The sequence below is a fragment of the Strigops habroptila genome, chromosome 4 (assembly GCF_004027225.2).
Source record: "Strigops habroptila isolate Jane chromosome 4, bStrHab1.2.pri, whole genome shotgun sequence".
Taxonomy (NCBI): domain Eukaryota; kingdom Metazoa; phylum Chordata; class Aves; order Psittaciformes; family Psittacidae; genus Strigops; species Strigops habroptila.
In genome coordinates, this window is record NC_046358.1 from 60,470,295 (window position 1) to 60,486,774 (window position 16,480).

Sequence of the window (16,480 nt, forward strand, 5' to 3'; positions counted from 1 at the left end):
CTCTACAAACACAGAATGAAAATGCTTAAGCATCAAAAAATAGCTACAAAACTGGAATCTGCATACAGGCATGACCACCATCCAACCCAGCACATCTGCAACAAATACCAGACTAAGTTTTGGGGCCTCTCTTCTAATTTTACAGCAGATAGCTCTACATTAGAGCAGGGAGGGGGTAGAAAGTCATTTTGTATCACTTGTACATGGGCTAATAATGATGCTACAGATAGAAATACAAAGAAAAAGGTCTTTCTCCTATGTAAACGTTTAATAATCATAGCCAATGTAACCTCAGAACAGCAGAGATGAAGTGAAATAAAATTAGCACTTACTACGTTTAGGCAACAGTGGAGTTGTTCTTCCAGGAAGACAAGTGCCCGGCTACAAACTGCCTATCCCAAAGGGTGCATGGCACCATGCCGTGAGCAACCACCCTGTGGGACAGCAATTCAGAGGGCAGGGTGGAGTACCCAGGCACTAATGATACACACTAATTCCCAATTATCCTGCCACATAATACCCTACAGAGTTGCAGGTTTTTCCTTTGTTAAAATACCTGTCAGTTTCCCAACTTAGTTGGTAGGTTTTTAACAGCTAAACAACTGCTGCCTGTATTAAAAACTATGTGAAATAGGAAAATTACACAGACCAAGAGAACTTCTTTAGGTTGAGGTGGCAGAGCACTGGAAGAGGCTGCCCAGGGAGGTTGTGGAGTCACCTCCTCTGAAGACATTCAAGACCCACCTGGACGCATTCCTGTGTAACCTGCTCTAGATGGCCCTGCCTTGGCAGGGGCGTTGGACCAGTTGATCTCCAGAGGTCCCTTCCAACCCTAACGATTCTGTGATTCTGTAAGTGGTGTTGGTCATGAAAAAACAGGTCTCTGCCAACTCTCTCAGAGTAGAGACTCAGTTCATCTACTGGCAAGGCAGAGACCCCAATAAAGAAACAGCAAGAAGTAAACTTGAGTATTAATTAAGCATTTGACTTTTGCTAGCACCTATCTCTACAGAAATTACTCAGCATACTCAGACAGACACCAAATTCAATTACAGAGCCTTCCCAGCTACTTCCCATGTACAGGAAAGCTTTTGATTTAAGAATACTTTCTTAGTGGAAGCTGTTGAAATAATTCGAGGCTAGAATAAAACCAAAGCCCCATCAGACGCCATATGGTATAATCTACAAATTACATCCTTTTTGCTCTTGTTACCAAAAATGCTGAGGCCCTCTGCTCCACTTCTAGCTACTCTTCCAGAGAGGTAAAGCATCTAAAATTGACTGCATCTCCACCAACACTGTGCCCAGTGTGATTATCTCATGATGGGAATAGCAAGTACATAAGTGCACAGACACCATCCTGCAATCCCTTATGCTACTGCCAGAATCGGAGGAGCAGCCAGAGGTCTCTCCAGCCCTGCTGTCACCCACTGGTAGCAGCCAACAGAGAAGCAGAGAATTCATTCTTTCATTCATCAGAGAGTTCTCTACAGAAGCCAAAAGCCTAATGTATAACCTCTGGATTTACCACGAGATGAAGTCCAAGCCACTTTACTGAACTCAAACTTGGCCACAAAGAAGATGCAGAAGATGTTCTAAATGCACCTCAGAAATCATTCTTCCTGTGTGCAGAGGACAGAGGTAGGTGGAACTGCTGATGGAAACACGAAGGTGCTAAAAACACTCTTAATAAAATACACATAGACAAATAGCGTATTTTATATAAAGCAATACACACTGGATCTTGAGCTAAAACAGTACTGGATGGCGAGAAGTGAAAGATTAATTATCAGGAGTGACAAAATTAACAGCTCCAAAATGCAAACATTAGCGGGGTTCAGAAAAAGGCACTTGGCAAAACACCCAGTCCAAACAGCCCTCTTGACATCAAGACCTTGTTGGCAAATATCACTAAGTGCTACTACCAATTTGTAACCTACAGCATTACCCTAACAACGCAAACTGATTTCAAAAATTATGAAGATTTTCAGTTGATAAAACTACAGTAATATGCATTTTTAAGCTCCATATATTGTTACATTTATATAAAAGCCTTGTACATAAGCAATGTAATGCATGCAGGTTTTCAAAGAGCTGATAAAATGCACATATCCAAAAGTTAACAGCAAAGTAAGCTTCATTGAGAGACAGTAATAAAAATGATGAAAAAATATTTCAATTCAATTCCTAAATTCAATTTTGGACAATTAAAAAACATTTTATATTCACGTTACCTTTGAACCTGCAAAATCAACAAAACCCCACTCTTTAACGGTTTTATACACACACACACCAACTGAATACTTTTATTTAGCATCCAGTTTGGGTGTGTACATGAACAGCTCTTTTTCCACTACACTTGAAACAATAAAGCATACTCTCATGAGAGATTTCACCATCAAGTGTCTGGTGTTTTTAAACATTTTGAATACTTAGTATTGAATGACTGACTATAAGGTTGAGAACCAATCATCCTCAAAAATATCCAATAAGGCATTGAAAATACTGATAAAAATTCAACTACAGTGCAACTCCAAATTAAGAGAACCACGTCAAGAGATGAGGACGTTCTGTTGTCCTGGAACAACAGAAGCATCCTTGGTATTTACAAAGGGGGAAACAGCAGCGTTTACCAGAGTCCTTAAAGCACAGAGAAAAATTCCACAAACTTTTGATTTTTAGCACCAAGAAAGCTTCCTGTGCAAGCAAACATCACTGACTACTTCTCAGTCACACACCAACAGCACCACTGGCAAACTGCTCTGTTTCACTGCTTTAGGTAGTTTTGCAGATGGTAAGCCCAGCACAGCATCCATCATGAAGATTAGAGCGAGAAATCCTGAATCCCATGGAGCATCAGACATGAGTTTAACAGAGAAGTGAGAACAGGTCTGGCTTGCCTGCTCTGAAGACGCACAGAGAGTAAGGGCTTCACAGCCAGGCTCCTACACTACCGCAATCCAGATGACGTGGCGCATTTTGCAGAATATGTAATAACTGATCTAAAATCCCAGATGTGATGCATTTCCAAATAAGCTATTTTTAATAATTCATCCTTGAAGTATACATTGTGCACTGAGAAATACATTCTGGTCATAATTCTGAATTTACCTTTATGCTAGTGAACAAAGCTTAGACTTTTAGACAAGGAAATTAAGTGAACCCCAATGTATTTGGAATTTACTATCGTTTCAGTGGGCCTTCCCTAAGAAGCGTGAATGCAGTTGTGTTGCCATTACTCAGGAGGCTAATGGTCAGATTTTGTCGTTAAGACATGGAGCTGAAGTCCACCTGCAGTCACGCCACACCATACCAAGCTAGACAACAGGGATGGAAGGCAACGCTTCACCTCATCCCTCTTCTGTGGGGGCTTAGTACTACCAGCGTGTGCTTCTGCCCACTGCCAACAGCGAGCACATGGGACAGAAGACCATAGCATTGCCCTATCTCCCACATTCTTTGCACCTACACCTGCAGGGAGATTCAGGGTTTTAATAAATGCTTCATAGCGGTAAAAATGATTTTACTTTTCACTTCACCAGCACAACCTCATCTGCAAAAAGACTCACTTACTTACCCACAAGTACTACTGGTTTACATTACATTAGACCTGTCCTTTAATCAACTGTTGCTGTCCAAGTACCAACCAACCAAGATTTTTAAGCACAGTAACACTTCACACGTTCTTAAGGTAACATCATAGTTTCAAAATGTAACTGCTTCAAAATATTATCTGCGAACTGCTTTTGGCTTGCTTTCCCCAGACCCCTGATCCAGTTTCACTTCTTAGAAGGTATTTTATTAATAGTCCAAACAAAAATCCCTCCAAACTATTAGCTAGCCCTGTAGGATCAAGGACTTTCAAACATATAGCATAAATATTTGACAATATGCCCATTTCAGGCAACTTATTTTCACACAAATATTAATTTTACTTAATTACATGCCAGAGACTTATTTTCATGTCAGACAACTCTACCACTTGCCAATTAACGCCAGAATTCATGGTACTTAGCTGCCAGCTGGGTTTAAACCACACATGCAGAAGACTTCTTCCCCCATGCATGTGCTCCATCGCCTTCACCCGTGTTGGATGCTGTGATGCTGTGAGCTGGTGCAGAAGGCAGCCTTCACCCACAAAACAGCCCTCCTTCGAAGACAAAGGATGCCAGATGGAAGAGTCAGGGGCTGATGTATAGGCTTTGCTTTCAAGCACAGTGATTTAGACCTAGTACTAGCTGCTCTTACAACAGAAATACACAGCCGTATTTTCAAGCCAGGCACAGTGGGAGCAGTTAGACACAATATTTACAAATACAGCATTGTAGCCACCACTGATATTCTCTACAATTATCCGATATACCCACACTTATGTACACCCTGGTGTATGATGAACAGATCTTTGTGACATAAATATCAGCGCAGTGAAAAAAAGGATCATGTTTCAGTACATCTATTTTAATGTGTGAAAAAATAAAGGCTGGCTCCCAAAACCTTAGCCTTAACAAACTTAGGTTTTTCAACCTCAAAAAAAGTGAAATACAGCAAGAACTAAGAGCTCTTTTTACCTTAAAGATTATGAAAGCATTTCCTTTTTGTTCAAACTGAAGCAACCTGAAGACCAAGAGAACCATTTTCTGAACTCTGATTTGAGTTGTTGCTCCTACATGACTCACAAAAAATGCACAAAAAATGCACAAAAAACAAAACCCCCAACAAAATACCACTAATAAACCCACACCATTACCAAAATATCTACTCTTATTTTTTGCTTCTATGAGCAGAGACTAAAAAGCTATAAGATACCACATTATGTTGACTAAAAAGTAAGAGAAAATTGAAATTACATTTGTTATCAACAGCTATATAAACATGAAGTTATGATGAGCTAAGGTTGGCATTCCTGGAGGATACTTAGAATGGTTTGGGTTAGTTTCTATAAATGGTAAAATAGATGCTTAAAATGGGAAGTCAGTTAAACAATTAATGAGCACTGTGCAAAAAATGCAAACAAAATCTTGCCAAACAAATACAGCAATATGTTCAGACACAAGCCACAAAAGCTTATCTTGACATTATGTCCTCTTTGCTCAGATAAGAGAATAAACCAGCAATCACAGCTCTGCAATTTTAAAGGGGAGGAAAAAATTGTGAAGTGTCCCAATTCCCTTGCAATAGCAAATCCTTGCAGTATCAGGACTCCTGACAGTAACCATGATCGCAAGTCTGGCAGACTGACTTTGAACATGCTGACCTTGAGCAAGCAAACGACCTTAGCAGCATGTACTTCTGGCTTATTTCACTGCAGCAGCAAAACTGCCTCACCATCTATAGTAGTCTAGAGTCTCCGGCCACCACCCCTGTCTATTTTAAGATATCCCAATACACTTCAGTGATGCACAGTTCAAAGTGATAGAATAACATCTGCTAGCATGTTGAAGTGCAAGTTGTTTACAGAGGCATTTTTAGCTTGTTCGCATACTGCACTTCCCTGATGGACAGAAACTCAATTTATTAACAGGGCTTTGCTTCTCATTTTAACATCTAAACCCCAAATTTCTAAAAAAAAAATTGAGCAAGAATTTCAAGCATTGTGAAAGGAGAAAAAAAAGACATCCCACTCTAGATAAAGCCTATTTAGAAACTTCAAGTATGTGACAGCAATGGGTGGACTTGAAAAAGCAGCCACTTCCTGACATGTCAATTTTGTACTTCTCCCTTGGTCTTCCTTATAAAGAAAACATATATTATTATATTTAGAATGTATTTAAGTTGTATGTTGATCTGATGGTAGGAGAAAATAATCAGCAAGTAACTCAATGCAGCAGATGTGTTACTGAGTCATAATAACCCATCCTGCTGACAATCCTAACCTACAAGACGAAAACTTTCAGTTTAACAAAACCACTCTAGGGAGGCACTGTCAGCCTGTGTTCTCTGGAGTCCCTGGAGTGACAAGGACTACATCTAATCAAGCTACAGGCCAGTACAAAAACAAGCCTCTCCAGAAATTTACAGCCACGAGAATTTTTTTCTGATTTTGAAGGAACATGTATTAGCGGAAGAACAACAGATCAAATAAATTTCATGAAAATCAGCATAAGCTGTTGGTGGTTTATTCTGAAACTAAGTGTGAAGCTGAAAAAGTCATAAATGAAAAGCTGTCCTAGTGCAACAGCCGCAGAGCACACATGTAGCCCTTGCTGCAGCCCAGTGCAAGGGCAGCAATTAAGCCACACAACTCAACTGCTTTATTCCTTTTACAAATCCCTTTAAAGCACAAGAGCTCACACAGGACCAAACTGCTCTTCCAAGCTGCAGAAGAACTGATGGGGTGAGTGAAAGCTATGTCAGGACTATACAACACAGTGATTGTCACTCTTCCTCCATCCTCTCTGATCCTTCATGGGAGAGAAGGGTAAGAGGAGAGGAAGGGGAAAAGCCTGCTCTCATCCAACAGGAATACATCCAACAATTTTTCCATCTCTCTGAGCTCTGCCGCAACACTAGTGACATTTGGCATTTTGTCTGGAACAACTCTGTTGATTAGCGACCATCCTTAGTTGGAAGGCTGGAGGGAGGATATCACTGCCCAATTCAGGAACAAACTGACTCCACCAAGCACACCTACTCACATCATTTGCTTTCCTTTTGGGCACACTGCTGAATAACTAGGATCGCATTTTACTGCTGTCACCAGCAGGGCTTGGAAATGGTTTTATGCCACAAGCATATCCCTTAACAACCAGACACCTTCCATTTGGCTAGCACCACTCAAGTTGTCCATCAGCCTATCACAGGTTCAGCTGGTACCCCATTTTATACAGACATTAACTACATTGCTTGCTTCCCATTCATTCCATTTTCCCCAGTGAATGTGGCTATGCTGAACAGCAGTTTTCAGACAGACAGCTGGATGCCAAGAGGAGCATCTTTCCATCAGGAAACCGACTGCTTGTTCTCAAAACATGTTTTCAGGAAGATTTCCAGCTGTGCTCTAACAGCAGTATAACCTGACACAGTCTCATGAAGCAGATGTTTCCTTTGGAGACAGGAGGCAAAAGACAGGAAACGTAACCACTGGGGCAGCTACACAGGCAAGTGGAACAGCAACTGTTCAACTCCCTTTGGAAGCTGTGTGTAAGGAACACACAGTGAAGTCACACACTCACTCCTACACCTGCAATGGCTACTGGTCAGTACATGATATTGGAAGGAATTTATGAATGACAAGTTTTGTAAGGTTTACCGAGGTGTCATTTTCAAAATCCTGTCTTTTGAAAAGAAAACCCAAATTAAAATCAACAGGAAGATGATTCCCCTTGAGAAACTCCTCCCAACCAACAACAAACCCTAGAAATAATGAAGCTTTGTATAAGCTATAGCTCTCCCTTAGTGATCTATGCTCAACGTGCAATGCCAACATGTCAATATATCTTATGAATTCAGTTGGTGTTACAGCCAAGCAACAAGTGGGAGAAGAAAACGATGGGGGAAAAGGCTTCATTACCAACCCTGCCATACAGATGTTACCATTACATGGACCTGTGCACCTGTTAAGTACAATTTCACCCACTCTGAACAATGGCTGAATGCTACAGATGACAGTGATGTGCAGAAGGCATCTCTAACTGTCCTGTGGGTATTAGCTAACGAGTAACACAGAACCTTAACGGCTGGCACAGCTATTGCAAAAAGGGGAAATTATACACGTTTCAACGGAAGTTTCTCTGGAAAACACACTCCTGGGGGGAGTACAAGGAGAAAGAAGAGGTCTGCTGCGAAACCAGACCTAAAGAGTTATCTCCGAATACAAAATGCAGAGGCGGCCATTGCTTCTCATGGCAGCAGAAAGGAAAGCAACTCAGCTCCCAAGGCAGACAGGCAGGACTGCCTTGACCATTTCCAATCACTCAACTCTTGTTGGAGGTTACTGCGCCTTGGAGCCTGCCATTTGGAAGCCTCTCTTTTGACACCCGCTTCTCTAAATACATCTAACCTCAGAAGAGAGGCATAGCAAAGGAAAAATCACTTCTAGAGGGAAACGCCATACCCCGAGAAAACTTTCTGCCTCATCAGATGAGCACAAGACACCGAACTTAGAAATAAACATGTTGATTCCCCTCCTTCACAACCTGTACTATGCTTAGGTAAGGGGATGATTTTGGAGGCATCACTCCCCTTGTTGTGATTTGGGGCACAGCTGACCAAAAGGACGGCAACATACTTATCATACCATTCCCATATATGACAAAGCTTGAGCACCTACACTGTATGTAAGGGTTTTCCCTCTTTCCAAAATGTATACACTGCTTAGTTATTTACCTACTTAGATCATTCATAAAAGGTCAACAGTTTTAACATGTGAGGCCAGCAGTGAAGAAAAGGCTTCAAATACCAGATCTCTCTCGCCCATAGCTATTAAAATCCCAACCAGCATAAAATCGGCATGTAAGCACAGACACTGTCTTTTAAGGAGAGAGTATTCAGAATAGCATTTCATCTTTAAAACAAACATAACACTCTGAGACTCAAGACATGTACTGTGGTTGGTATTTGTTCATGTCCATACTCTAACTTCCAGCAATATGTAACAGCCAGAAGTTTCCAAAAAAGTAATGAAATGTCAAAAAGAGATTTTTATACTCATTTTAACCATTTTCGTACTATCACTTTGCTTCACAAAGCTGAAACAGAAACAGGAAAATATCAGATCATCATCACTCCATCCACTTTGTCTCCCTTTTTCTGCTTCTCTACACCCTTTTAAAATCCAATTAGTCTCATTTTTTCACAATCTCTCGTCATACAAAAGTACTCTAATGCCTCCAATAGCCATCAGTAGGCCACCTCTTCTTCTGCTACAGACTAAGGTAAGTAAGCCAGCCCATTATCCACTCACCTGGCTGAATTACCTTCCCTGCTTAATTCCTAATCCTCTCAATACTTATTTTCCTATTCATTACTCACTTCCTCTTACTGATGTAAAATACTGGTGCTACCGTTCAAAAACCCCATGGTAACATTGGCCTTTGTGGTCTTCACCATTCTCATGATATTTAGTTGATGACAGTCCCATGAACAACAAAAAAAAGGGGGGGGGGGAGGGGAGAAGAGGGTAAAGAGCAAACAAACAACAACAAACCAACAACAACCCAACAACAACAAACCACCTTTTATTCACTTTTGCGATACTTCTTTATGGGTTTCTCCTGGGCACCCAACATAACACCTCTATAGACACTGCTGGGCATACACCTTCCGTAGAGAAAGTGCAGATTCTATTCTTGAAAATGACGGTAGCATAAGCTGCCAGAGTTGCCAGAAAGCACAGTTCCTCCCTTTTCCCCAGGCCACATCCCTCCCTCCTGCAGCTGGCACCAGCACAGGCAGATGCGGGAGAGCAGAAGGAGGGACGGGGACGGCACTTGCACCGCAGGGTTGAGAAGCTGCATCCCGATGCTGCGGGAACACAGCCCTGCGCCCTTCCCAGCCTGCACTGTTGTTTAAGGGCTTTTCAGTCCATGCTTTTCAAAGACCTCAGATCCTAAAATAGTAATTTTAAAACAAAACGTCTCTTCTTAATAACTTTTCCTTTAAATTCTTGGGCCTGGCTAAGTGCTTTTGTACATCAGAAAAGGCCAGGTTCACATCACATTTACATACAAGATATCCATATAAATGTCTAAGTATTGCATTGTGCCTCTCCCCTGGTGAAGCCAGATCTCATGCACAGTCACCTCTGACCATGCCAGGATCGTCACCCAGAGGGGTTACAGCTATGGCTCACAACAATACACACACAGCTTTGCATGGAAACAGTTTGCAAAGACTGTGCACAAGAATACACATGGGATCATGCTGATAAAAAGAGGTGCTGTATGGAACAAGCATTTTCTAAAAAACGTCTCCAGTTTGAACTCTAATTGGATTAATTTAGCTTGAAGCTTTAAATAAAAATCTATTTAAACGAATGTTTTCCTGCTAAATAACCTACACGAGCACACAGCCCCACTGAGCTTAAGGGAAATTAAAAAAAATAATAAATAGATTTCAATGTCCCAACTGCTGCCTGACTTTTGTAAAGGGTTTGTTTCAACATGCCACAGTCAAACAAGTCAAACCGGCACTATCACTCCCACCCTCTTCTAATACAAAAAACATTTAAGTACAGTTATATTTCATAAGTAGCTCATCTGATTGACAAGAAGGCACAATCTCTTGCAAAATAAATTCCATCTTAATACAGTATATTCTCTGAAGTCCCTTCTCACTCCTCTCTAACGCTTTTCTCTTCAAATTTCCCTAGCATCATCTATTTTGAGTCCTTTTGGAGCAAATTCGTATTTTTTAGTCTTATTTACACTAGTCAGGTTCTTCCAAAGCAGTAAAGTCTGGGAAACCACATGCCATGCTGCACAAGAGTTAATTTGAATCACACAACCAGTAGAGAGCTCTGCATCCAGGATGAAATCTAGCATCCTAAAAACCTTTCCGGAAGTAAATCTTTTCAGCCGTAAACTTTTGGCTGAAAATAATTTTGGAATATAATTTTTCTTTTTTCAAAATTAAGTCGATTTCAAAATTACCCTGACCAACTAACACCAAAACTATTCAAGTAGACAGACCTTTTTATCTTTTTATACGTCCTTTTTACTTCCAAAAAAACCATACTGACTTAAATGTTACTTTATAGAAGGGGTATAAAACTATACAAGATAAAAGAATATGATCTTCTACTGACAGCCTGAGTATCTGCAAAGCAGCTTAGTAACTCGGGAATTTTAGGGTGCACGTTACATGAGTCTACATGAATATCACTGAACATTACTGAGCCAAGCCCGATACACCCACAAGTACTATTCTTGGGGTGGTGGGGACACAATATTTGTGAATGTACATCCACAACAAACCCTACTTACTCTCATTTCAGTGCATGTAATGCAATACACTTATCCAAAACGCAACCAAGGTGCCAAGGAGTTGCACACTGCACAGCATAAAGACCTGCTCAACTTAGTAAGCACGTCAAAATTCTACATAAAGCATAGGTGCAAAGGAACATCACCTCAAGTTTTGTATAAAGTGGGAATGCATCAATCCACATGGTTTCCCAATTTAGTTTTCTGTTGATGAACTCTGGGTAGTTTTTAAACCCTTAGTTGCAGTTCGTAATTAAGTAATAGAGAAATGCAGGTGACGAATTAGAATATCTTATGCAAGTGCTGTACATGAAGTGTTCTTGTTCACAAGCTACAGTCAAAAAAATAGTTAGACTCCTCTGGCGTGAACGCCAATCACTAACTTCATCAAGCCTAGAACTGCACTGCACGAGTTTTCCCTTCCAACATGAATAGCTCTAAAATATTTAACATTTTCTTCAAATTACCCATTGTCCTAGTTTACCTGCTTTTTAATGAACTGGCAGACAAGCAAGACACAGGACATACTATTGCCACCAATGCAAAACAGAACTGAAAGAGGTCTTCATTCAAGACAATTGCAGCTTACAAAGAAATCAAAAGGACTTCAGAAGATGCTAAATATTAATAGCTTTTTAACACCACAATGATTGGATAACTATACAAAGAAAGGATTAGAAAGCAAACCAAAAAAAAATACCAAAACTATGCATCCATTTTGAGGTCAATGTAGAAGGCAAACAAGTACCAAAAATCACTTTAAATGTTCACCTGGTATCACCGTAAATATTTAAGTATCCTATTGCCCACTAACTCCAGAGGTTCACTGAAGTTCACAGCTGCTGAAGGCACTCAGTCAGAGTGGAGTTTATAAGAACTAGGCAAAATATTTACAAGTGCTGGAGAAAAACAGAGACATTTACATAATCTTTGGCAACAGGATACAAAACATAGCGCTTCTAGTACACTGTCCAGCTGCTTCCAGAGAAAAACCGTCACATCAGGGAGGCAGGACAGGCATCAAAGGCATCCCAATCAAGCAACTGAAAGCCAATTTTTTTTTTTTTTATTTTCCTTTTAAAATGTCTCAGCAGAGATCTCAAAATAACAGTAGAGTGACGACTTCAGAGTGCAACCCAAAGCATACTTCTAGGAAAAAACACCACCATAAAAACATTCAAAGCAAGTATTTGCATTTAAAATGGTAACCAAGCACTTAATCTTAGTATGACCTACACTTTCTTAAGATGGTCCTTATGTTTTCCAAGTTATTATTAGTTATCTGAAAGAGTAATTATTTAAGCCATTAACTTTAACAATTGATAAAACTTCATTCCATTAAAAGCTAAAAACAAAGGAAAAGACACCTACCTGTAATACCGAGATTGTAAATAGGTCGAACAAATAGTCTTTGATACATGGCTGGCAGACCCAAAGTCTATTACTTTAACTCGGTAAGGCTGCCGAACAGGATCCACCAACATAATGTTCTCTGGTTTGAGGTCAGCATGGATTAAACCCAGACTTTTTAGTTTTTTCAGTGCAGTGGCCACCTGTTGCAGAATAGGCCGTATTACTTTCAGTTGCAGAGGGCTGAATTTGTTTTGTTTCAGGAAGTCGTATAAATTCTGTTCCAACATCTCAAAAACCAGACAAGTATGGTTACGATGCTGAAAGCATTCATAGGCTCTCACAAAGTTAAACTCATCAGCATTTTCAGTACTTAGTCTTGCTAATATGCTCACTTCTATTTGTCCTTGGCGTGCATACGAAGGATGATTCTTCAAGATTTTGATTGCCACAATCTCATTTGACCCCCTTTTCCAGCATTTCACGACTTGTCCAAAGGTCCCTCGCCCAAGGAAATCAAGAACCTCGTAAGTGTTTTTCACAGAGCACAATACCTCATGCTGTACTAACTGGTAATCTCCGTCTCCGCTTGTACCACTTGGTTTTGAAGTCGCAGCCGTTGTCACGACCGTCACCGGGTTTCCCACGTTGGTTTGCAACATTGCAGGCAGAATGGACAGTTCATCGACAATCTGCATCGTGCCGTTTTGATTATCCAGCTCTTCGCTCTTACGCTTCAGTCCACATCGCTGGGGCCCTTCCAGGGTATCTGCCCCAGCCCGAGGTGCCTCTAACTGAGCTTGCTGTGCCCACGCCGCTAACACTTTCGTAGCACCTGCAATATTCGTTAAAGCAACAGCATTTGACGGCAACAAAAAGTTCTGTCCTCGAGGTTTGTCAAATGGATTTTTAGTCTGAAAGAATGTACTAACCCTGTGGGGAGAAATTCCAAAGTTTTTACCATTCACATAGATTTGTGGGTAGGTTCTTTCGTTGTACACGCAACTGCTTGGTTCTAGTTTGAGTTTCTTCACACTACAAAAGGCACTTGGCTGGGTTTGATAAACATATGGTGGATAGACCAAGACTTGTGAGGCCATACCTACAGAGGGAGAGAAAAAGAAAAAGCCAGTGAGAATCCTGCATTTAGATTTCCAAGCAGCTTCCTCTTCTAAAAAGATCAGGACATGAGTACATTTTCCAAATGAACTAGCCTAAAGTGACTTCGTGTTAAATTTCTTACAGCCCATAACAAGGTCCCCACGCCTTCCCAGTGCACACAAGGACTGTGGCAGCAGCAGGTCACAGCAGTAGTTGCTTTTGGTGTCAGGTTATGACTGAGATAGTCTGCAGCAGGCCACTACCTGTCATTTTTCAAGTGGAGGAGCTACCTTTGGGCTATTAAAAACTCAGCTTTCACTTAAAAACAAACAAAAAAATCTACAAAAAAAGTTCAGTAAAAAAAGTTAAATAATTCAAATACTTATAACAATGATCTAAAATAACTGAAAAGCTCTTAACTGTGAGCCAATGCTACCTGTTCCACAAGGTATGAGACCTACTCATCATAAGCACTATCAGGCTTCTGAGAACAAATGACAACTGTCAAAGCTCAAAGAATTTCACTGTGATGAAAGAGAAAGCAATCAAAGTGTGTGTCAGAGCCCAAAATACATCAGAGAGGCATGTGTGTGTTCACATAAACAATTGCAACTTCACTGTACCTTGTAATTTACCCAGAATCTAATCCATTCACAAAACCGGTAGCTTCCCCAAGTTATACAGCATTCGCTTGCATTAGTTTGTGTATCAGTTTTCACAGGAGGAAGCAGCCTGCTTGCCTGGGAAGCCCCTGAGCAGAGCAGCCCCATTCTGCACAGGATTAGTCCCCAGATTTGTCCCCGACTCAGGCCACCAGCTCTATGGAAAGTAGGGACATGCTCCTCAGTGTACCTCCCTTTCCCAGGCATGAAGCAGAGTGTGGTGCCAGCAGAGCATCAGAGGAAGGAGGGCAATGGCAGCAGTAGCTGGCCCACATGCAGGATAAGGAATCTCAATTCCCCTTTAAATTGCGTAGACATCACCTCTCAGTTGATGCACCTTCCAGCTCTCGTATGTGCACTCACCCTATTGTGTCCCCTACCAGGGTTGTCAAGGCACGTAATGCTAAACACTAACAAAAAGGCACTGAATAGCAAATGACGACAAGTTTTCAGGGAAGTTTTGGCTTATATAAGTCTGATCAACATTCAAAGACAAATTCTTTGAGAGAATAATACTTTTTAATTAAATCACTTTTTCATACCAAGCACATGAAGATTCTGGCAATGGGTATTTAAATTGCAGATGAGTCCCATAAAATTTGAGCCAGACATTGCAATGACTGATCAAATGAAAACTAACCAAACACATGGCATGATTACTCCGAAGCTGTGATTTGATTTATGCAAATTAACGTTTAAGCATCCTAAGAGCAATTAAAATCATCATACCATCATCTCAGTTTAACATCCTATAATGGTTTTTGCCCCAGCAGTAGAAGAAAATTTCAAATCCCTTCCCTTTGCAAAGCTGTTCGCCCAGAGCCAGTCAATGTAGAGAGCTGGAGATGGCCAACAGCTACCCAATATTAGGGACTGCCACTGGCCCTCTGCTCCACAGCAAGGGTTTAAGACTAACTCTCAATATAATTACTTGGAAAAAGCAGTGATAAACCTACACTGCAGTTAATGAGGTTTTCTGAAGACAGGACAACCACCCAGTGGCAGAGAGAACAGGGGAATTACGGTCCTCCAGCACAGCCAGAAGACCATCGGAACCCTTCCCTGGGCTTCTTGGGATCACTGGTCTTCAAAAACATGCAAGACTTCTATAGCTCATATTATTCAAACCAGTCCAGAAGGACTGGAAGCACATAGTCCCAGCTTTAACATTGATTTCAGCTGGATGAGAAAAAAATAGGCTGTCATCTTTTGGGGTTTGCATGTGAGGCTTAACTGCACGACTCTGAACTCTGACCACAGGAACAGCTCTGTTCTCAGATAAGAAGTGTTTATTGAGTTATTATGAGAACATTTTTAGCAATCCCAAGGAGGGGAAAAAAAAACCAAAAAGAAAAAAGGGAGGGATGGGGGAAGGCACTAAATAAAAGGGATTACATACCCTGGGAGAAGAACCTTTGATGCGAACATGAACCAAAAAAAAAGCCGAATTTTATTCCAGAAAAGTAAAAATGGCCTTGGAGTTCTTGTACCAGCATCTGATTTCTCACCTTCCCCTTTACCCCCATCATTTTGTCTTTAAACATACACTTCAAGATACAATCTCATTTGGAGAAGAGTATCTTTACAAAACCAAGGAATAAGGTATTCCTGTGAAACAGGCACATTAAAATCCTGTAGCATCCTACACTTGAGAGCGCTTAGAGACCTCTGCCATGCACTCATAAGCAGTGCTCAGAAAGACTTTTCAGACAGAAGTACACTCTTTACTACACATTAGCATATATGCAGTGAAATACCCCAGAACATGCAATCATCCAATACAACCGGCTGCTGGAGGTTGTCACTTTGAGAAGCAAAGTTTATTAATAGAACTGATTTGCCCCCCACACCCAGACATCAGGGCTGCCCAATAAGGGCAAGGGGAAGAGAAGGGAAGGTATCGCAACACTCCCAACTACAACAGCACTACCATGCTGGGGGAGCTTTTTTGTTGGTTTGCTGGGGGGTTTTTTGTGGTTGGAGGTGGTGGCGTTTTGGTGGTGGTGGTTTTTGGCTGGGGTTTTGTATGTTTGCAGGGTTTGGGGGTTTTTTTACTACTTTGTGGGATTCAGGTTACAATATAATCCCATGGACAGCTACACTAGAAAAAGTAAAGAGCTGCTGTTGTGGGGGTTTTTGGTTGTTGGTTTGTTTTGGGGTTTTGGTTTTTTTTAAACAGGTCTTCTGATGGAAGAAAATAATAAACTGCATGTTGTCACCCACCACAGCATGGATCTTTCTTTCTCCCCTCTCCTCACAAATCATTTCCCTGAGCTTATACATCTTTCTACACCCTTCTTACTACCACTGCTGCCTCATACAGACTGAGTCTTGTCACACTGTATCAACATTAAGTCCAGCAGCACAATAAGAGAGAGAAGCGTAGGGCAAAGCAACCGGTGCTGAAGGAAAGACAAACCTCCTGTGCCCATTTCAGCGAGGTTA

The 16,480-nt window shown here is 41.0% G+C and overlaps 1 protein-coding gene across 4 annotated transcripts in view; it reads right to left on the reverse strand.

Moving 5' to 3' along the window:
• The window catches only part of HIPK3 (homeodomain interacting protein kinase 3), a 104,112-nt gene that overhangs the window by 39,221 nt on the left and 48,411 nt on the right, over positions 1-16,480 (reverse strand). For all 4 annotated transcript variants that reach the window (XM_030484984.1, XM_030484983.1, XM_030484981.1 and 1 more), the window contains exon 2: positions 12,294-13,374. In XM_030484984.1, the coding sequence (XP_030340844.1) occupies positions 12,294-13,372 (1,079 nt within the window). In that variant the 5' untranslated portion in view covers positions 13,373-13,374. The remainder of the gene's footprint in view (positions 1-12,293; positions 13,375-16,480) is intronic.